This window comes from Oncorhynchus clarkii, chromosome 11 (genome assembly GCF_045791955.1).
Source record: "Oncorhynchus clarkii lewisi isolate Uvic-CL-2024 chromosome 11, UVic_Ocla_1.0, whole genome shotgun sequence".
Lineage (NCBI taxonomy): Eukaryota > Metazoa > Chordata > Actinopteri > Salmoniformes > Salmonidae > Oncorhynchus > Oncorhynchus clarkii.
The window spans coordinates 18,064,001-18,087,143 of NC_092157.1; the positions used below are offsets into that span (position 1 = coordinate 18,064,001).

Genomic DNA, 23,143 nt, shown 5'->3' on the forward strand with positions numbered 1-23,143 from the left:
TGTCGGTTACATGAAGCATTTATTTGGGCTGCAATTTCTGAGGCTGGTAAATCTAATGAAGTTATCTTCTGCAGTAGAGGTAACTCTGGGTCTTCCTTTCCTGTGACGGTCCTCATGAGAGCCAGTTTCATCATAGCGTTTGATGGTTTTTGCGACAGCAATTGAAGAAACTTTCAAAGTTCCGTATTGACTGACCTTCATGACTTAATGTAATGATGGACTCTCCATTCTCTTTGCTTATTTGAGCTGTTCTTGCCATAATATGGACTTGGCATTTTACCAAATAGGGCTATCTTCTGAATACCGCCCCTACCTTGTCACAACACAACTGATTGGCTCAAATGCATTAAGAAGTAAAGAAATTCCACAAATTAACAAGGCACACCTGTTCATAGAAATGCATTCCATCTCACTACCTTATGAAGCTGGTTGAGAGAAAGCCAAGAGTGTGCAAAGCTGTCATCAAGGCAAGGGGTGGCTATTTGAAGAATCTCAAATATAAAATGTATTTGGATTTGTTTAACACTTCTTTGGTTACTACATGATTCCATATGTGTTATTTCATAGTTTTGATGTCTTCACTATTATTCTACAATGTATAAAATAGTAAAAATAAAGAAAAACCCTTGAATGGGTACCTATGACCGGTAGTGTATATAATGGCAAGATAGACAGTATAATGATAAGTACGGTACGCAGTATACAGTATGTGAATGATGTACTCACTGTTTCTCATCACTGATGATGAGCAGCACCTTGTTCTGACCTCTGATCTTAGCAGCTAGACTCTCACTGGCAACCCTGACACACACAGAGAGAGATGCATCATACTGGGCTGGCAATCAGAGAGTGTGTGTGGGTGTTTCCTACTATGTATCTGCTATGTGTTGGTGTCCTACCCACCTCTGCTCTTTGACCCAGCGGTTGACGTTGGCCATGACCACCTGGCTCTCCTGGCGGAGGTGCGCGTTGTCAGAATACGCCTCCTCCACCTCCAACCGCAGTGTGTCCAGCTATAACACACACACACAGCCTTGTACAGCTAACCTTGTGGGGACACACAATTCAGTCCCATTCAAAATCCTATTTTCCCTAACCCATACTCTTACCCTAACCTTAGCCCAAAATCCTAACCTTAATCCTAACCCTAACCCTAGCTCCTAACCCTAACCCTTAACGTAATTCTAACGCATACAGAGATATGACCCTTATACATGACACCCCACAGACAACTCAAATGTGCTTGGGAATACATAGCTTCACAGCACCAGTACAGACTTGACGGAGATAAAGACAGAGCTTCACAGCACCAGTACAGACTTGACGGAGATAAAAACATAGCTTCACAGCACCAGTACAGACTTGACGGAGATGAAGACAGAGCTTCACAGCACCAGTACAGACTTGACGGAGATAAAAACATAGCTTCACAGCACCAGTACAGACTTGACGGAGATAAAGACAGAGCTTCACAGCACCAGTACAGACTTGACGGAGATAAAAACATAGCTTCACAGCACCAGTACAGACTTGACGGAGATGAAGACAGAGCTTCACAGCACCAGTACAGACTTGACGGAGATAAAAACATAGCTTCACAGCACCAGTACAGACTTGACGGAGATAAAAACATAGCTTCACAGCACCAGTACAGACTTGACGGAGATAAAGACAGAGCTTCACAGCACCAGTACAGACTTGACGGAGATAAAAACATAGCTTCACAGCACCAGTAAAGACTTGACGGAGATGAAGACAGAGCTTCACAGCACCAGTACAGACTTGACGGAGATAAAAACAGAGCTTCACAGCACCAGTACAGACTTGACGGAGATAAAGACAGAGCTTCACAGCACCAGTACAGACTTGACGGAGATAAAAACAGAGCTTCACAGCACCAGTACAGACTTGACGGAGATAAAGACAGAGATTCAACTGAATAACAGGTTGAGTTCTCAGCCTTTCACAGGTGTCAGATTGAAATGTCCTTGAGGTCAGCTCACCCAGTGTTTCACGCTATCAGAATATTTTGGCTTTAGTTGTACAACTTATGTCAGAAACACATGTTAAATTCTCATGCGGTGGCTCGCTAACTTGTGCATGTATATAAGGAAGGGGATTGTGCCTATAGAATACATCATGTCTAAAAGATGTATCATTTCAGAATAAGTGGTGCTGTAGGTCTGCTGATGTTGCTGTTCTGTCTGTCTGCAGCATGGAGTCAGGGAGAGAGTGGAGGGGTCAGAGAGAATGACATCACTCAACAGGGTCACAGTGAAGGGGGAGAGAGAAAGGTGAGAGAGGTTCAGATTGAGAGCCAAGGGACTGAAGCAAGAGAGACGACACACAAACAGACGAGCGGTCAGACCACCACCACCCCTGACATCCTGACTGAGCTGAAGGAGATGAGACATGGTGGTGGAACAGACAGTGGAGTTGACTGTCACCAAGACTGAACTGAATAACATTGAGTCCAGACTGAAGGACAGTGAAGACATGGTAGAAGAGCCACGATTTGAGCTTAGGCTCACCAAGTTGAAGGTAGAGGAACAGAACGCAGGTAATGAACAGATAATTCATACATATCTATGTAAGAACATTCAAATATTAACAGATTTTGTTCCCATAATTCCAGGACAAGCAGCTGAACTGTCAGCCATGAGGGCCAGAGTGAAGGCCAGTGAGAAGGAGATGATGACTCTTAGAGAGGAGCTGAGCATCACCACTACTCAACAGCAGCTCCAGAAGAACAAGGTGGAGCTGGAGAAAGACAATACAGGTAAAGCCTCGTTATGTAGAAACATTAACATTTGTTTGGTTCATTGTGAAGTCAGTACAGTAAAAGATCTACAGATAATTCCAGGACAAGCAGCTGAACTGTCAGCCATGGGGGCGAGAGTGACAGCCAGTCAGAAGGTTGTTGTCACGGATTCCCCCAGTACCGTTGCTCATTCCGCGCACCAGCTCCGGAGGTTTACGTCACCGGCCTCTAGGCGTCACTGAACTGTTTCATTACGCACGCCTGGTTCCCATTCCCCCTGATTAGTAATTGTGCCCTCTGTTCACCAGTGTTCTGGTGGGTTATTGTTCCCATGTCCGTTGGTCTTGTGAGTACCTGTGCTTTGTAGTTTCGGCTTTTGTGCTTGTGTGTATTGTGTACTCGTTATTACGGGTCTCGTATTGTTGTGCACTTGTTATTGCGGGTCTCATCCCGTGCATTTATTAGAGGTTTGACCCCGCTCTTTTGTTTAGGTTACATCCCCATATCATTTATACAACGTGACAGAGGTGGAGGAGCTGAAGACAGAGAATGCAAACTTTACAAAACAAGTTTCACACTGGAAATCTTCGTACACATACTTTATAGTGGGATCTCTAAATTCTTTAGGATTTGTTCATCTTTCATTTATTGTCAGACTACATGGTTTCTTCCAGATCTTATGTGGTTAGTTAAAGTCAACACTAAATAACAGAACAAAATGAATCTGGGTGCAGTTTGATCTGAAAATGACACAAAGTACACACATGCCCAGCCTGACAGGCCACACATACTCTGTGACAAGTAGAATCAATGGAATAGATTAGAACCATAAGACAATCTCTTACAAATCATACAGTGCCTTCAGAAAGTATTCAAACCCCTTGACTTTTTCCACATTTTGTTGCGTTATAGCCTGAATTTAAAATGGATTAAATTGAGAGATTGTAATACTGGCCTACACACAATACCCCATAACGTCAAAGTGGTATTATGTTAATTTGTTAAAATACTCATTAATTTAAAAGAATGAAAGCTGAAATGTCTTGAGTCAATAATTATTCAACCTCTTTGTTATGGCAAGCCTAAATAAGTTCAGGAGTAAAAATGTGCTTAACAAGTCACATAATTACTTTCATGGACTGTGCAATAATAGCTTTTAACATGATTTTTGAATGACTACCTCATCTCTGTACCACACACATACAATTCAAACACAAAGATCAGGGAGGTTTTCCAGTGCCTCGCAAAGAATTGGTAAATGGGTAAAAAAACAAAACAGACATTGAATATCCCTTTGAGCATGGTGAAGTTATTAATGACACTTTGGATGGTGTATCAATACACCCAGTCACTACAAAATATACAGCAGTCCTTCCTAACTCAGGTGCCGGATAAGAAGGACACCGCTCAGGGATTTCACCATGAGGCCAATGATGGCTTTAAAACAGTTACAGAGTTTAATGGCTGTGATAGGAGAAAACTGAGGATGGATCAACTACATTGTAGTTACACCACAATACTAACCTAAATGACAGAGTGAAAAGAATTAAGCCTGTACAGAATAAAACTAGTCCAAAACATGCAACCTGTTTGTAATAAGGCACGAAAGTAAAACAAACAAATGTGGCAAAGAAATGTACTTCATGTGATGAATACAAAACATTATGTTTGGGGCAAATCCAACACATCACTGAGTACCACTCTTCATATTTTCAAGCACGGTGCTGGCTGCATCATGTTATGGGTATGCTTGTCATCGGCAAGGACTAGGGAGTTTTTAAAGATAGAAAGAAAAGGAATAGCGCTAAGCACAGGCAAAGTCCTAGAGGAAAACCTGGTTCAGTCTGCTGTCCAACAGACACTGGGAGACACATTCACCTTCCAGCAGGACAATAACCTAAAACACAAAGCCAAGTATACACTGGAGTTGCTTACCAAGACAACATTGAATGCTCCTGAGTGGCCGAGTTACAGTTTTGTGACTTAAATTGGCTTGAAAATCTATGGCAAGATTTAAAAATGGCTGTCTAGCAATGATCAACAACCATTTTGACAGAGCTTGAAGAATTAAAAAATATATAATGTGCAAATATTGTACAATCCAGGTGTACAAAGCTCTTAGAGGCCTACCTGTGAATACTTACGGAAATTAGATATTTCCTAGTTAATTTTCAATACTTTTGCTAAATTTTCTAAAAACATGTTTTACGTTTGTCATTATGGGGTATTGTGTGTAGATGGATTAGAACATATAATATATTTAATCCATTTTGAACTCAGGCTGTAACAACAAAATGTGGAATAAGTCCAGGGGTATGTATACTTTCTGAAGGCACTAAGTTCTCATCATATTCTTACAGCTACACACTCCAATAATAGTTTGGTACTACAGAACAAATCACAATGAATATCAATTAAACAAGTAAACCGTGTGAGACTGAAGCCTTAGACTCTTGTGTTTTCTTCCTGTGTTCACAGACAAAAGTGGCCTCTCTGCTGCTTTGACTCGTTCAGGAGTGGTAGGACCCTTCAATACTGACACCACACTGATCTACAGTAAAGTCTTCACCAACACTGTCAGGGCCTACAACACAACTACAAGTACTGACCACACTAATCCAACACACACTGAATCAGGCTACAGTCCAGTATTACTAACGGTGTCTGAGAGATGGACAGTGATGATCACTCTCTGCTTCTCCTCTGATACCGGTATCATCACAGCACCAGTGAGAGGAGATCATTGCCTTTGAAAACCGCACTGGGAAAGCCATGGCTGTTTACCCTTACCACAATGACAAGAGACGGATGTTTAATAATGACACCAATGATCAGTATTATGAGTACATATCTAATGCTTTGTCTCTAGAGATGGATGAGGGAGATGTGGTCTACATGCGTCTCTCTGCAGGCCGTGGACTCTGGGATAATAGTAATAACCACAACACCTTCAGTGGCTTCCTGCTCTTCCCTGTGTGAATACAGCACCATGATGTAATGCTGTAATGAACTAAACTTTCTGATGTGAACCATTCTGGGGTTAAACACCCCAATGTTCCTCTCTAACCAATAAATAAGCATTACAAAAGCCAGATGACTCTCTCTTGTATTGTTGATATTTTAGTATCAGCAACATCAAGTGATGACAATTCTAACTGCTGCATCCTGATGATAGTAATGTCATTATCATACAGTAGTGAATAGTACTTGTGTAATATATCATTCATTATACAAATAATTGATTGGACTTCAATAGCGCTTTTTCTAGACACGTAAAGGGGGAAGCTCACCTCATATTCAACACCAATGAAGGACAGTATTATTAAATAGAGTAAATATGTTAAATGAAATGGTGAATATTGTCTCACCTCCTGCACCTTGCTGCTGTACTTCTCCTGTAGCGTCTCTGACTCTGTCCTCAGTACGACCAGACGCTCCTCCTGATTGGCTAGCCGCTGGACGTCGTCTTGGCCCCGGCTCTGTGACCTCAGCAGCTGAGTGGTCAACGAGCTGTACTTCTCCTCCAAAGTCCTCACCTGATTGGTCAATGAGTTGTTCTCCTCCTCCAATGTCTTCACCTGTGGAAGGAGGACGAGATAAGCAATGTCAGGGTTGTGTTCATATTGGCAACACAAACAAAATGTCTGATGTTGAACAATCTTAGCTAGCACCTCCCTGTTTTGCTCTGCTTTAAAGCCTGTCCCCTGTTTTTCTCTCTTAAATCATTTTTTAAACATGTTATAGTTTATTTACAAATCCTCTCCTTCTTTTGTGTGTGTGTGTACAGCACTGTCCTTCCCTAACAGAACCAGAGATATGGATAAAATGACCCGATGCTTGTGTCTCTGCCCTAACAACGTTTCAGTTGAATCCACCTGAAAAGACAGAACAAATAATACAACAAATATTGTGGTTAAACTCAAATATACTAATTTATTTCAATTTTTTTTTTTTTTTCAGATGAAATTTTTAAAAAAGGTATAATTTTTGTGAATGATATAAATAGGACTGGTGGAGTTATGTCCCACTTGCAGCAAACAGACATATAGAAATGTCTGCTCTACCCAAAATTACAACCAACTAATTGCAGCATTACCACAATGGAAGAGGCAAGTAGAAGGGGAAAAAGTAAGGAACTTGTATGTCGGCCCTGCATTAAAGAACATAAATGGTTAAAGAAAAGTGTGATAAATAAAAACATATACCAATTTCATTTAAGAACCCAAAAATGGACAGCTGTGCCATATAAATTGCAAAATAGTTGGGAACAGATTTTCGATGTACCCATTCCATGGCACATGGTTTATGAATTGACACGCAAAACAACGTCAAATTCAAAACTTTGAATTTTTCAATTTATATTACTATACAACATTTTTGCAACCAATAGAATGTTATATATATGGGGGATACAATCTTCACAGCGCTGCAGATTTTGCTGTGAGGAGGCAGAGTCATTAGATAATTTATTTCGGTATTGTCTATATGTAGCTCGTTTTTGGTCACAGGTCCAGGAATGGCTGAAGAATTGCAACATTTTCCTAGAACTAACGCTGCAGATAGCAATACTGGGTGACCTGAAAAACCATAGTCAATCAATCAATAATTATTTTAACAAAAATATTTATCTTTAATTTACAATCTGTAGAAGCTATGAGAACAGAAAGGTTCAGTACTTTTGTGAAGCATCACAGCGCAGTTGAAAAATATATGGCAAATAGATATCCAAAATGGATGGTGTTGAGAGATAGATGGGAGGGGTTGAATGGAGCTGAAGGGTGGGACTGGATGGTGTTGAGAGATAGATGGGAGGGGTTGAATGGAGCTGAAGGGTGGGACTGGATGGTGTTGAGAGATAGATGGGAGGGGTTGAATGGAGCTGAAGGGTGGGACTGGATGGTGTTGAGAGATAGATGGGAGGGGTTGAATGGAGCTGAAGGGTGGGACTGGATGGTGTTGAGAGATAGATGGGAGGGGTTGAATGGAGCTGAAGGGTGGGACTGGATGGTGTTGAGAGATAGATGGGAGGGGTTGAATGGAGCTGAAGGGTGGGACTGGATGGTGTTGAGAGATAGATGGGAGGGGTTGAATGGAGCTGAAGGGTGGGACTGGATGGTGTTGAGAGATAGATGGGAGGGGTTGAATGGAGCTGAAGGGTGGGACTGGATGGTGTTGAGAGATAGATGGGAGGGGTTGAATGGAGCTGAAGGGGGTCTGTAAAATGTATATAGGTTCAGAAATGTTGTGAAATAGCACAGTTACAAATAGAAATCAAACTGGATGGACATCAGAAATAGAGGAAGGACTAAAAACAAACAAAATATTACTATTGTAAAATAGATTGTGTCTGTAAAAATGTGTATAATAAGTATAAACTGAAGGTAGAAGCCTAAGTGTTATTGTTTATTAGTTTACTCCAATTGGGGGAAGGGTTGTAGGGTTTGCAGGGAATAATAAATATATATTCTAATATATATTTAGACCTGTTGTAGACCACACTGTTATAGACCACACTGTCATATATCTTTAGACCTGTTGTAGACCACACTGTCATATATCTTTAGACCTGTTGTAGACCACACTGTTATAGACCACACTGTCATATATCTTTAGACCTGTTGTAGACCACACTGTTGTAGACCACACTGTCACATATATTTAGACCTGTTGTAGACCACACTGTTGTAGACCACACTGTCACATATATTTAGACCTGTTGTAGACCACACTGTTGTAGACCACACTGTTGTAGACCACACTGTTGTAGACCACACTGTTGTAGACCACACTGTTGTAGACCACACTGTCACATATATTTAGACCTGTTGTAGACCACACTGTTGTAGACCACACTGTTGTAGACCACACTGTCACATATATTTAGACCTATTGTAGACCACACTGTCACATATATTTAGACCTGTTGTAGACCACACTGTTGTAGACCACACTGTCACATATATTTAGACCTGTTGTAGACCACACTGTCACATATATTTAGACCTGTTGTAGACCACACTGTTGTAGACCACACTGTTGTAGACCACACTGTCACATATATTTAGACCTATTGTAGACCATACTGTTGTACAACAAAGTACCTAAGAAAGGACCTTTTAAACGAAAGGAAACTTCTTGGCAGGGTTGACACTCTTATGTAGGTGTCACAACCATCCATAAAATAATGCAATATATGTCACAACAGGTGTATGGGTCATGACAATGTTCTGACCATATTATGAGATATTATGACTTTAGTTATTATAAGTCATGTCAGTTGTTATGACATGGTTATGACCATGTCATAACATGTTATGACGCTGGGTGTCAAGTAAAGTGTTACCGGGATTTGTCGTCCAGAGCAGAACGGCGGGCTGTCAAGCACCCGCCTACTCCTCTCTCTGCATTGAGGGATACATCTCGTTATTCCAATACTTTTTTGAATATTTGATGAGGGGTGTTGATGTCAACTGTCTGTATTCAATGGAGAGTGAGATGCTATGTCAGCCTCATGAATATTCAAATTTCAACAGGGACAACTCCAATATGAAGTGTTTTTTCTCCAAGTTGCTGGGATGTCACGTGCATCACACTTATACATCAGTACATTGGTAACAACCTAAGCATTACCAAACTTCTATTAGATCATTTCAGCCTCACATATCAAAATAGCAATTCATGTTTATCCTGACTAAATTCGACATTCTCTCATTGCCCCCCATACAAAAACAGATTTTGGGCAGAGAAATGTTGCCCCCCCCCCCCCACTCTGGCAGAGCCTGTTTTGGGGTTCTGTGTTTCTAACACATACACTGTAGCACCAAGAACCCCAGGCATGACAGCAGACCCCTCTCTCTGAGCACTGAAGGATCCCTCATATCCACTGCCTGCCACACATTAATTCACCATCAATTATACAGCACGTCCACACACACTCTGGAGTGTTCTAATGACAGTAATTACCTACCAGTCCTAAAGAGACCGGTTTCACATGAGCATCTCTCTCCTGGCTGGCTGATGTGTGCGGTCTCGCTCTGACTGGCTGGATGGCTGTGAAGGGACGGTGTTATGATTAAGACTAAATTACACACGGATCCTTTGTTTCCACCGGTGTCAGGGGATGATAATGAAGAACGAGAGAGAAAGAGAGCGAGAGAGAAAGGGGGAAAAAGAGGAGGGAAGAGAAAGGAGAGAGAGAGAGGTGGAGGGGGGGTGAACGCACACGAGATGGGAACCTGTTTAACATTTAGATTGTTTTTTTCTACTCACATGTTTTCAGGGGGGTATTGGCAGTGATGGTGGTCTCATCGGGGAAAAAAGACACAAAAAATCATACACACACACAAAAAAAAATAGAATGTGTTGTGAAAGGTAGGCCTTGAGAGAGGTGTTTTGGTAAATCCTCACACTGAGTACGGTTACATGCACACAATAATACGATTCTTGTGGATAGTCAGATTAATATAATAGTTTGTTTAAAACGTTTACATGCTTAGCAAGAAGAACGGTTTCCCTTATAATCCTTTTTGCATGGACACATCTGAAATCAGACTACTGATGGGACTTCAATAAATGCAGAAAATCGGCAATCAAAATAAACGTTCTACCACAGCGAACGTTATTTTTGCGAAGCCTATTTGATTCTGATTTCGGACATATAAAGTCTGTAGGTGAGAACTATTTCTCCAATTAATAATTTGAAAGAGTGCACAGAAAACCAGATGTTTTAATCAGCGTTTACTTACTTTGATTTTGACCTTTTGCTGATTAAGTTAAGCAGAGTAAAGTGTTTACATGACTATTACCATACTCAGCCTACTGCCATAATCAGTTTAATATCCGATTATTGATCTGCATGTAAACATACTCACTGAGTAGGTGGTTGGGTAGGAGAGGAATCCACACACTAACCTTTTGAAATATGAAGGTTGCTTCTAAGGCCTTAGCTGGATCAGAGTAGACACCACATGCAGAACTGCATTATGTATTTTTGTCCATTTCAGATTTGTTTAAATGATGGTTCCTAGGCTGGGGGGAGGGGGGAGTAACTGTTCACACCGACCATGTTAATGGAGGTTAAGTGCGATGGGCCTACAGTACGTAGTCTGTCTTGCCTACTACTTACTAAAACTAGGTTACATACTGTGTACTAATCATACTACATACTATTTACAACCTATTATTTAGTAGAAATGTTAGCAGTAAGCAACAAATATCAACATACTACAAGGGTTCACACAGAGAATAAGTCAACTAATGCTTAATTGGGTGTTTTTCCGACATCCGTTCATTGTGGTACAGCCCATCCCCTTCTATGATCAGCAGCTGTTGACAAACACACCTGGGTCTTATTAACAGATGCTACTCTTCCACAATAGCATGCAGCAAATTCGTACTGGATGAAAAGCCAAAATGAGTATGATCCTGGCATTTAAAGCATACAAATTTTTCAAGTTGATATTTTTGCATACCCAATCAGAGTATTATTTAGAGCGCAAGTACGGGGATTCAGACAGGCCCAGTGACACAACCAACATCAATGGCTTGGATTTATATAACACTTTTCAACCTGGTGATCAAAGAAACTCACCTCATCCACCACAAATAAAACAAGCTATCCCATGCCAATTGAGCCTTTGTTGCAGAGATAATCAACCTCTAAGCCCTGTCCTGTGGATAGAACAACACCAGAGATAATCAACCCCTAAACCCTGTCCTGTGGATAGAACAACACCAGAGATAATCAACCTCTAAACCCTGTCCTGTGGATAGAACAACACCAGAGATAATCAACCCATAAACCCTGTCCTGTGGATAGAACAACACCAGAGATAATCAACCCCTAAACCCTGTCCTGTGGATAGAACAACACCAGAGATAATCAACCCCTAAACCCTGTCCTGTGGATAGAACAACACCAGAGATAATCTACCCCTAAACCCTGTCCTGTGGATAGAACAACACCAGAGATAATCAACCTCTAAACCCTGTCCTGTGGATAGAACAACACCAGAGATAATCAACCTCTAAACCCTGTCCTGTGGATAGAACAACACCAGAGATAATCAACCTCTAAACCCTGTCCTGTGGATAGAACAACACCAGGGATAATCAACCTCTAAGCCCTGTCCTGTGGATAGAACAACACCAGAGATAATCAACCTCTAAACCTGTCCTGTGGATAGAACAACACCAGAGATAATCAACCTCTAAGCCCTGTCCTGTGGATAGAACAACACCAGAGATAATCAACCTCTAAACCCTGTCCTGTGGATAGAACAACACCAGAGATAATCAACCTCTAAACCCTGTCCTGTGGATAGAACAACACCAGAGATAATCAACCTCTAAGCCCTGTCCTGTGGATAGAACAACACCAGAGATAATCAACCTCTAAACCCTGTCCTGTGGATAGAACAACACCAGAGATAATCAACCTCTAAACCCTGTCCTGTGGATAGAACAACACCAGAGATAATCAACCTCTAAGCCCTGTCCTGTGGATAGAACAACACCAGAGATAATCAACCTCTAAACCCTGTCCTGTGGATAGAACAACACCAGAGATAATCAACCTCTAAACCTGTCCTGTGGATAGAACAACACCAGAGATAATCAACCTCTAAACCCTGTCCTGTGGATAGAACAACACCAGAGATAATCAACCTCTAAGCCCTGTCCTGTGGATAGAACAACACCAGAGATAATCAACCTCTATGCCCTGTCCTGTGGATAGAACAACACCAGAGATAATCAACCTCTAAACCCTGTCCTGTGGATAGAACAACACCAGAGATAATCAACCTCTAAACCTGTCCTGTGGATAGAACAACACCAGAGATAATCAACCTCTAAACCTGTCCTGTGGATAGAACAACACCAGAGATAATCAACCTCTAAGCCCTGTCCTGTGGATAGAACAACACCAGAGATAATCAACCTCTAAGCCCTGTCCTGTGGATAGAACAACACCAGAGATAATCAACCTCTAAGCCCTGTCCTGTGGATAGAACAACACCAGAGATAATCAACCTCTAAGCCCTGTCCTGTGGATAGAACAACACCAGAGATAATCAACCTCTAAACTTGTCCTGTGGATAGAACAACACCAGAGATAATCAACCTCTAAACCCTGTCCTGTGGATAGAACAACACCAGAGATAATCAACCTCTAAACCCTGTCCTGTGGATAGAACAACACCAGAGATAATCAACCTCTAAACCCTGTCCTGTGGATAGAACAACACCAGAGATAATCAACCTCTAAGCCCTGTCCTGTGGATAGAACAACACCAGAGATAATCAACCTCTAAGCCCTGTCCTGTGGATAGAACAACACCAGAGATAATCAACCTCTAAACCCTGTCCTGTGGATAGAACAACACCAGAGATAATCAACCTCTAAGCCCTGTCCTGTGGATAGAACAACACCAGAGATAATCAACCTCTAAGCCCTGTCCTGTGGATAGAACAACACCAGAGATAATCAACCTCTAAGCCCTGTCCTGTGGATAGAACAACACCAGAGAGAACCCTTCATCCATTAGACTTAAACCACTCAGCTCATTTTAGCAGATACCTTCATCAAATTAATGAAGACATTTATTGTTAAACACATTTTTATAAAACATTAATTTTATAAAAACTTTCTCTCCAATTAAAACCCCCCAGCAGAGCTGACATCAGTTAAATATGTATACTCATCACTAAGAGATCTGAATTATATATCTGGTGTGTGTGTGTAGGGTTGAATTCCTGAGCATGTCTCACTCTGAGCTGATTACTTAACGGTGATGATCATGATGAGTGTGTGTGTGTGTGTGTGTGTGTGTGTGCGTGCGCGTGCATGTGAGTCCTCCTCTGCTTAATGCTGATGACATGTCCCTACATTAGTTTGGCCAGTGAGCCAACAGCAGATCAGATAAGCCATATTAATGACTCTGATGGCTTTCTTCATTACATCTGCTCTGACACATAGCCTCATCAGAATGTTTCTTAAATATACGCCAGAAAAAGAGAACTCGCCGATCGAGCTGGGCTGGCACAGGGAACAGCCGTACAGTCCTGAGAAAAAGCCCTATAAATTATAACATCAATAGTTGAATGGTTTGTTTTGAACTTTTCTTCAAGGTTTTGTCTCGGACATATAGTATATGTTAGTTAGGTCCCGCTACAACAGTCACGACTCAACAGTCCCGCCTCAACTGTGCCTTTCTAGAAGACGCTCCAGCGCCAACACTGATCACCATCAGTGTAAACAGGGCCGGGGTCAGAGGGAGGGACTAGTGAAAAGATAGGGTTGGTGAAATTAGAATCTGTCCATGCTAGCAAAAATCAATCCTGGTTCAACTACCTTTAAATAGGTAAGAACACGCATCTTTTACACATCCCGTTTCCCCCAAAGAGTTAGTGTCCAGGTCTCAATTTCCTATGATCAGAGTGAGATACCCGTACGTGTGTATGTGTCAGACAGTGGCCAGTTTGCCTGTCCAACCGTCACCTCTCTCAAATGAAGCACAGGATTCCTGCCTAATGAGCTGTGTGGGATGGAGATAGAAGGAGACACACACACACACACACACACACACACACACACACACACACACACACACACACACACACACACACACACACACACACACACACACACACACACACACACACACACACACACATACAAAACAAGGCCGATCTGTTTCAGTACACACTAGAGGTTCTCTCATTACACCAGATAGCATCCTTTAACCCTCTAACTACTGTTTCTACTGCAGGGCTTTAGCAAGGCCATCTGTCTGTGACAGATCTAAGTAAGACTAAGATAAATACTACTGTATACAACACATGAACACACGCACACACACACGAGCTAACATGCACACACACGTGCACCAAATAACTTATTTTCTGGCAAAGAAATGGTCATCTTGCAGAAGTAATTCTAAAACAATTTATCGCCACTCAGTGCTACTTATGGTTGTTCATCAGGTAACATGTCTGAAGAGTTCTGGTTGTCCATCAGGTAATATATCTGAAGAGTTCTGGTTGTCCATCAGGTAATATATCTGAAGAGTTCTGGTTGTCCATCAGGTAATATATCTGAAGAGTTCTGGTTGTCCATCAGGTAATATATCTGAAGGGGTCTGGTTGTCCATCAGGTAATATATCTGAAGAGTTCTGGTTGTCCATCAGGTAATATATCTGAAGGGTTCTGGTTGTCCATCAGGTAATATACCTGAAGAGTTCTGGTTGTCCATCAGGTAATATATCTGAAGAGTTCTGGTTGTCCATCAGGTAATATATCTGAAGAGTTCTGGTTGTCCATCAGGTAAAATATCTGAAGAGTTCTGGTTGTCCATCAGGTAATATATCTGAAGAGTTCTGGTTGTCCATCAGGTAATATATCTGAAGGGGTCTGGTTGTCCATCAGGTAACATGTCTGAAGAGTGCTGGTTGTCCATCAGGTAATATACCTGAAGAGTTCTGGTTGTCCATCAGGTAATATATCTGAAGAGTTCTGGTTGTCCATCAGGTAATATATCTGAAGAGTTCTGGTTGTCCATCAGGTAATATATCTGAAGAGTTCTGGTTGTCCATCAGGTAATATATCTGAAGAGTTCTGGTTGTTCATCAGGTAACATGTCTGAAGAGTGCTGGTTGTCCATCAGGTAATATATCTGAAGGGGTCTGGTTGTCCATCAGGTAATATATCTGAAGGGGTCTGGTTGTCCATCAGGTAATATATCTGAAGGGGTCTAGTTGTCCATCAGGTAATATATCTGAAGGGGTCTGGTTGTCCATCAGGTAATATATCTGAAGGGTTCTGGTTGTCCATCAGGTAATATACCTGAAGAGTTCTGGTTGTCCATCAGGTAATATATCTGAAGAGTTCTGGTTGTCCATCAGGTAATATATCTGAAGAGTTCTGGTTGTCCATCAGGTAATATATCTGAAGAGTTCTGGTTGTTCATCAGGTAACATGTCTGAAGAGTGCTGGTTGTCCATCAGGTAATATATCTGAAGGGGTCTGGTTGTCCATCAGGTAATATATCTGAAGGGGTCTGGTTGTCCATCAGGTAATATATCTGAAGGGGTCTAGTTGTCCATCAGGTAATATATCTGAAGGGGTCTGGTTGTCCATCAGGTAATATATCTGAAGAGTTCTGGTTGTCCATCAGGTAATATATCTGAAGGGGTCTGGTTGTCCATCAGGTAATATATCTGAAGAGTTCTGGTTGTCCATCAGGTAATATATCTGAAGGGGTCTGGTTGTCCATCAGGTAATATATCTGAAGGGGTCTGGTTGTCCATCAGGTAATATATCTGAAGGGGTCTGGTTGTCCATCAGGTAATATATCTGAAGGGGTCTGGTTGTCCATCAGGTAATATATCTGAAGGGGTCTGGTTGTCCATCAGGTAATATATCTGAAGAGTTCTGGTTGTCCATCAGGTAATATATCTGAAGGGGTCTGGTTGTCCATCAGGTAATATATCTGAAGGGGTCTGGTTGTCCATCAGGTAATATATCTGAAGGGGTCTGGTTGTCCATCAGGTAATATATCTGAAGGGGTCTGGTTGTCCATCAGGTAATATATCTGAAGGGGTCTGGTTGTCCATTAAGTAATATATCTGAAGGTGTCTGGTTGTCCATCAGGTAATATATCTGAAGGCGTCTGGGCAGCAGATGAGGCTGTTTCAGACACCATTTCATCCTGATTCATCAGAACACCTCATTAGGCTTAACCAGAAGGATCCATCACCTGGACAGTGGACACATATAAAACGCAAGAACACACACACGCACGCACACAAACACTTGCACACACTCACACACACTGATGACAACACAAGCCTTTTCAGAATCCTCTGCCATATGATCCTCCATATTGCCTACTGACCAAGAAAAACAACAACATTTGGTTCAATCTGCACTTTCTCTCGCTGACTTAATTACTCAATAAAAATTAGACCTAAACTTTTCAGATGGCGAACTGATATTTACAGTAAACACAACATCTGTGACATCAGAGCAGGCCATATTTATACTGGCCTGCTGGAGGCGGAGGAGATAAAAGTTTGACACACTAACGAGCGGCTAACGCTAACTAGCAAAAAAGTTCACTTTAGACTCTCATTAAAACACTTAAACACACACACGTACACATACGTGTGTGTGTCACAAAGCCATCACTAATGCTGTCAAAAACAGCATGAATGACTCTGATCAGCTCTGTGTCAGTGTGACCGGTCTAATCAGTTATGGGGATGTGTTTGAAGATGGCTGCAGAAACATCTTCACTGAACACCTCAGGGCTTTGATTGGAACTGGACCCATGCAGAGACACACAACCATTGATGTGCGTGTGCGTGTACAGCTTTGGCTTTTAAAAACACTTTAGTTCAATACATAAAAATAAAAAAACATCTAGCACTGATTTGTGTGGTACATAATTTAGCCTACAGAATGAATGATTCAACATTCCAACTTTACACTGACAGGAGGATGAGAACTGGAAGACTGGAATAAACTTTTTCCTTTAACAAGTCCGATGAGAAGGATATCCTACTTTCCCTGGAACAGGCCCAGATCCCCTCCTTTTGCGTGAAGAAAAGACGCAGGAAAAGGGGCTGCAGATGGGGCGGCCTTCTGAGAATCCGTAGACGAGCTAATAGACTACCACTGCCATCCGTTCTTCTTGCTAACGTGCAATCATTAGAAAATAAAATTGATGACCTACGATTAAGATTATCCTCCCAAGGGGACATTAAAAACTGTAACATCTTATGTTTCACCGAGACATCGCTGAACAACGATACAGACAATATAACGCTAGCGGGATTTTTCATGCACCGGCAGAAGAGAGACGCTACCTCTGGTAAGACGAGGATAATCTTAAGCCTGTGTGTCTATTTATCAATAACAGATGATGCGCAATGTCTAATATTAAAGAAGACTTGAGGTTTATTTCGCCTGAGGTAGAGTACCTTATGATAAGCTGTAGACCACACTATCTACCAAGAGAATTCTCATCTATATTATTCATAGCCGTCTATTTACCACCACAGAAAGAAGCTGGCACTAAGACCGCTCTCAACCAACTCTATAAGGCCATAAGCAAAGAAGAAAATGCTCACCCAGAGGCGGCGCTCCTAGTGGCCAGGGACTTTAATGCAGGCAAGCTTAAATCAGTTCTACCAAATTTTTACCAGCATGTCACGTGCAACCAGAGAAAAAAAAATCCTAGACCACCTTTACATCACACACAGATATGCATACAAAGCTCTCCCCCGCCCTCCATTTGGCAAATCTGATCATAATTCTATCCTCCTGATTCCTGCTTACAAGCAAAAACTAAAGCAGGAAGTACCAGTGACTCACTCAATACGGAAGTGGTCAGATGAGGCAGATGCTACACTACAGGACTGTTTTGCTAGCACAGACTGGAATATGTTCCGGGATTCATCCAATGGCATTGAGGAGTACACCACCTCAGTCATCGGCTTCATCAATAAGTACATTGACGACGACGTCCCCAGAGTGACTGTACGTACATATCCCAACCAGAAGCCATGGATGACAGGCAACATCCGCATCGAGCTAAACGCTAGAGCTGCTGCTTTAAAGGAGCGGGAGAATAATCCGGACACTTATAAGAAATCCCTATGTCCTCAGATGAACCATCAAACAAGCAAAACGTCAATACAGGATTAAGATTGAATCCTACTACACCGGCTCTGACACTCGTCGGATGTGGCAGGGCTTGAAAACTATTATGGGCTACAAAGGGAAACCCAGACACGAGCTGCCCAGTGATGCAAGCCTACCAGACGAGCTAAATGCCTTTTATGCTTGCTTCGAGGCAAGCAACACTGAAGCATGAACGAGAGCACCAGCTGTTCTGGATGACTGTGTGATAACGCTCTCGGTAGCCGATGTGAACAAAACCTTTAAACAGCTCAACATTCACAAAGCCGCGGGGCCAGACGGATTACCAGAACGTGTAATCAGAGCATGCGCGGACCAACTGGCAAGGGTCTTCTTTGACCTTTTCAACCTATCCCTGACCGAGTCTGTAATACCTACATGTTTCAAGCAGACACCATAGTCCCTGTGCCCAAGGAAGTGAAGGTAACCTGCCTAAATGATTACCGCCCCGTGGTACTCACGTCAGTAGGCATGAAGTGCTGTTCAATGACAACAGCTTAGTGTTCAACACCATAGTGCCCATGAAGCTCATCATTAATCTAAGGACCCTAGGATTAAACACCTCCCTCTGCAAATGGATCCTAGACTTCCTTACGGGCCTCCCCCAGGTGGTAAGAGTGGGCAACAACACGTCTGCCACGCTGATCCTCAACACTGGGGCCCCTCAGGGGTGTGTACTTAGTCCCCTTCTCTATTCCCTGTTCACCCACAACTGTGTGGCCAAACACGACTCCAACACCATCATTAAGTTTGCTGATGACACACAGTGGTACGGCCTGATCACTGACAACAATGAGACGGCCTATAGGGAGAAGGTCAGAGAACTGGCAGTGTGGTGCCAGGACAACAACCTCTCCCTCAATGTGAGTAAGACAAAGGAGCTGATCGTGGACTACAGGAAAAGGCAAGCCGAACAGGCCCCCATTAACATCGACGGGGCAGTATTAGAGCGGGACAAGAGTTTCAAGTTCCTTGGTGTCCACATCACCAACAAACTATTATGGTCCAAACATACCAAGACAGTCGTGAAGAGGAAACCTTTCCCTCTCAGGAGACAGAAAATATTTGGCATGGGCCCCCAGATCCTCAAAAGGTTCTACAGCTGCACCATCGAGAGCATCCTGATCGGTTGCATCACCGCCTGGTATGGCAACTGCTCGGCATCTGACCGTAAGGCGCTACAGAGGGTAGTGCGAATGGCCCAGTACATCACTGGGGCCAAGCTTCCTGCCCTTCCAGGACCTATATAATAGGCGGTGTCAGAGGAAAGCCGCTGCTACTTGCTGCTTATTATCTATGTAGTCACTTCACCCCCACCTACGTGTACAAATTACCTCAACTAACCTGTAGCCCCGCACACTGACTTGGTACTTGGTACTGTATATAGCCTCGTTAATGTTATTCTTATTGTGTTACTTTTTATTATTACTTTTTATTTTAGTCTACTTGCTAAAACATTTCTTAACTCTTCTTGAACTGCACTGTTGTTAATGGCTTGTAAGTAAGCATTTTACGGTAAGGTCTATGCACATTCGGCGCATGTGACAAAAAAGTTTGATTTGATCAGAGAGAGAAAGAGTGTGTCTGACACTCCAAATCAGTTCCTTGCCCCTTCCCTGTGTCCTAGCCCCTTCCCTGTGTCCTAGCCCCTTCCCCATGTCCTAGCCCCTTCCCCTTCCCCGTGTCCTAGCCCCTTCCCCGTGTCCTAGCCCCTTCCCAGTGTCCTAGCCCCTTCCCAGTGTCCTAGCCCCTTCCAAAGTACCTTTCTAGGTTTATAAAACAATCCATGCTCTGCTAATCAATTCACAGGACTAATCAGAAGTAGGGAGAGAGAGAAGGATATAAGTTGAGGTGTGTGTGTTTACTTGTTCCTGTGTTGTGTGGTTGTCTCTCTGTGTGTTGAGTGTGTTCTCCATGGCCTGCTGTAGGGCCAGTCTCAGCTCTGCAGACTGGCTCTCCAGCCTCTCCACTGTCAGCCTGCAACACACACACACACACACAGGTAAACATCACAGTAGTAGGGGGCTTAGGGAAGGGGCTAGGACACAGGGAAGTGCCTAGGGACTGATTTGGAACTAGGCCGAATAGTGTCAGTAAGAACAGGGGGGAATCTGAATGTGATCGATAGGGGGTCTATTTCTGCTCTGCCTCAATAGAGACTGGCTGCCGTGGTTACTCGATCAATACGACAAATTATGAGCATTTCCTCAAGCTCCCGACCAACCCCATCCCCAGAGCAGCCCCAGAGCAGCCCCAGCGCAGGCAGCCCCAGCGGAGCCCCCATGGACCCCACTGGCAGACCGACTGGGCACAACACAGCTAAATATACACACAATATATAGGACGAGTAAATATACAGATCCTATAGCAAACCTAAATATACAGGCTATATACACATCCACAGTACAGTCTCAATATGCACCAACTTCAATGTATATTCAGGAGTGCTGTACATATCTGTTAAAAATTGGCTAAAGAACCCAAAGACAGTCTTCTCAGTTCACTATAAAAAAAAGATGGAAGAGAGAGAGAGGTGGAGAAGAGGATAGAGGGGATAATGGGGGAATCAGGGGAAGAGAAGGAGGATGGGATGGGGAACTTCCCAGAAACAGCTGAAATCCATTTAGCATCATGTTCATGTTTAGTTGAATAATGACCATTTGGGAGCGCTTTTCTCATACAGACTCCTCTTAGCTATTGGCCCATATGGATGTTAACAATTTAGAGAGAGGGAGAGAAAGAGAGCGCGAAAGAGGGAGAGAGAGAGAGTAGAAAGAGAAAGGGAAAGAGCGAGAGAAAGGGAGAGAGAAGGGGTGAGAGAGGGAGAGAGAAGGGGAGAGAGAGAGAAGGGGTGAGAGAGACGGGGGCAGAGAGAGGGTGGGGGGGAGGATTCTGCATTAATGTGATGAGGTCACCATACTGGCATAGATCTAGACCACAACCACAGACAGACACCAGACATTTCATGCTGCATTTATGCTGATGTCATCACAATGCTGAAGAGACACGGGTCAACCTGTGAACTTTGAACTTGGTGACCTCATGTACGGCACGGTACAGGGCAGGCCAAGATGCACATTCTCTAATATGAGTACTGCTGGCGTGTAGAGTAACCTTGTCTGAGACCTGAAGAAGTGTGTTAATTCCCTGTGTTCCCTTCTTACCTCCTCCTCTCCTCTGCCTGTCTTCCTTCTCTCACACTCCCCTCCAACCTCCAAACCTCCTCTCCACGACATGACAGCTCCTCCACTGATAAAGGGAGAGAGACAGAAAGAGAGAGAGACAGAAAGAGAGAGACATCATGAAAACTATTGGCTTCAGTTCAACAGGGAGCAGTACAATATGAACGCATAGGAGGCTAAATGAAACCACATTTGAAAGATGTTTGTCTGTCGAAACATTAATTCATACTTCCCCTGAAAATTACTTCTATAAATTCTAAAACATTTTCATATGCCACAACTAATAACCCATCATCTTTATATTAAAACGTAAGTGCGGGTTCATGTATAATGCATTCTTCAACTATTCAAGGTTATACAGTATGTGACTATTATCCCTAAAGAACAAATTGTAGTACGTAGCAAAGAGATGAGCAATGAACCTTAGATGCAAATAAAAAAAAGCTCTAAATAAAACGCAGTCAAATTATTTAAAAAGAGAACAATGCAAGTATCTTCTCATTAAAGGCACACAAAGCCAGAGAACAAACATTTAGCCACTATGAACCCTGTCAAAACAGGGCTTTGTTGTGTCACACAAAGGAAACACTTCCTCTTTCGGTCAATAGATGGCACTCCTCACCTTACACAGCACACAAAGTGTGCACCCATCCATTCAATCATTTTGTTTCCCTATCTTTCTCTCTCTATCTCTCTCCCTCTCTCTTTCTCTTCTATCTACATGGAATAAAATCATATTGTCCACCATGTAGTAGGTTTAGCATAGTATGTTTATAAAAGCATATAAAGGTTTTTGCTCTTTGTGAAAAACATTTTCATGCGTCTGTTTTTCAGCGAGTCACCATTTGCTTAAAAGACACATTTTCGGATAACCTCTGTCGCCCCTTTTATTCATTGTGGGTTTAAAACCATTGTTTTAGACAGTTTTTGCCACTCAGTCAGGATGCAATATGGAACGCTAAACTCCAGGTCACCTGTGTGTCATGGATGTGTCTGCTTGCATTTATGTGTGTGCATTTTAAAATGGCGAGAAATGGGTATGATGCTATTAGTGACATACGATTGTGGTGGGAGGACTGGAGAGAAAAGGACGGGAAAATGAATACTAAACGGGAAAATGAATACTAAAACATCAACACTTGATAAATCCATGATTCATTTATGGCTTTGCAGAATCCAAACGGTTTAAATTGCAGCCGTAGGAAACTGGAACCTGTAAATATTTTACGATGCACAAACAGACTTTGATTTATTTTCATTATTTTATTCCAGCCCACCTTGGCTCGATTGCTGAATCTCAAGGTAAAAGTTTGTTATGAATCTAAATAATCGATATAAAGAGAACGAGTAAAGATGCATCTCAGGTTGATTCACATTCATCAGGAATCAGTTCAATATAACCTCTCTCACACTGACCATCCAGGGAGGGCAATTAATGCTGCACAGGCTTTCCTGTTTACAAACACACAGGCAAAGGTTAGGAGAGCAGACTTTGTA

At 42.5% G+C, this 23,143-nt stretch overlaps 1 protein-coding gene across 1 annotated transcript in view; it reads right to left on the reverse strand.

The window, feature by feature from the left end:
* Positions 1 to 23,143, reverse strand: part of LOC139420663 (polyamine-modulated factor 1-binding protein 1-like) — a 132,924-nt gene that overhangs the window by 21,512 nt on the left and 88,269 nt on the right. Inside the window, exons 23-27 of the mRNA XM_071170876.1 lie at positions 21,629 to 21,713; positions 20,330 to 20,441; positions 6,130 to 6,339; positions 904 to 1,013; positions 727 to 801 (exon numbers count right to left, since the gene is read on the reverse strand). Coding sequence (XP_071026977.1) covers positions 727 to 801; positions 904 to 1,013; positions 6,130 to 6,339; positions 20,330 to 20,441; positions 21,629 to 21,713 — 592 coding nt within the window. The remainder of the gene's footprint in view (positions 1 to 726; positions 802 to 903; positions 1,014 to 6,129; positions 6,340 to 20,329; positions 20,442 to 21,628; positions 21,714 to 23,143) is intronic.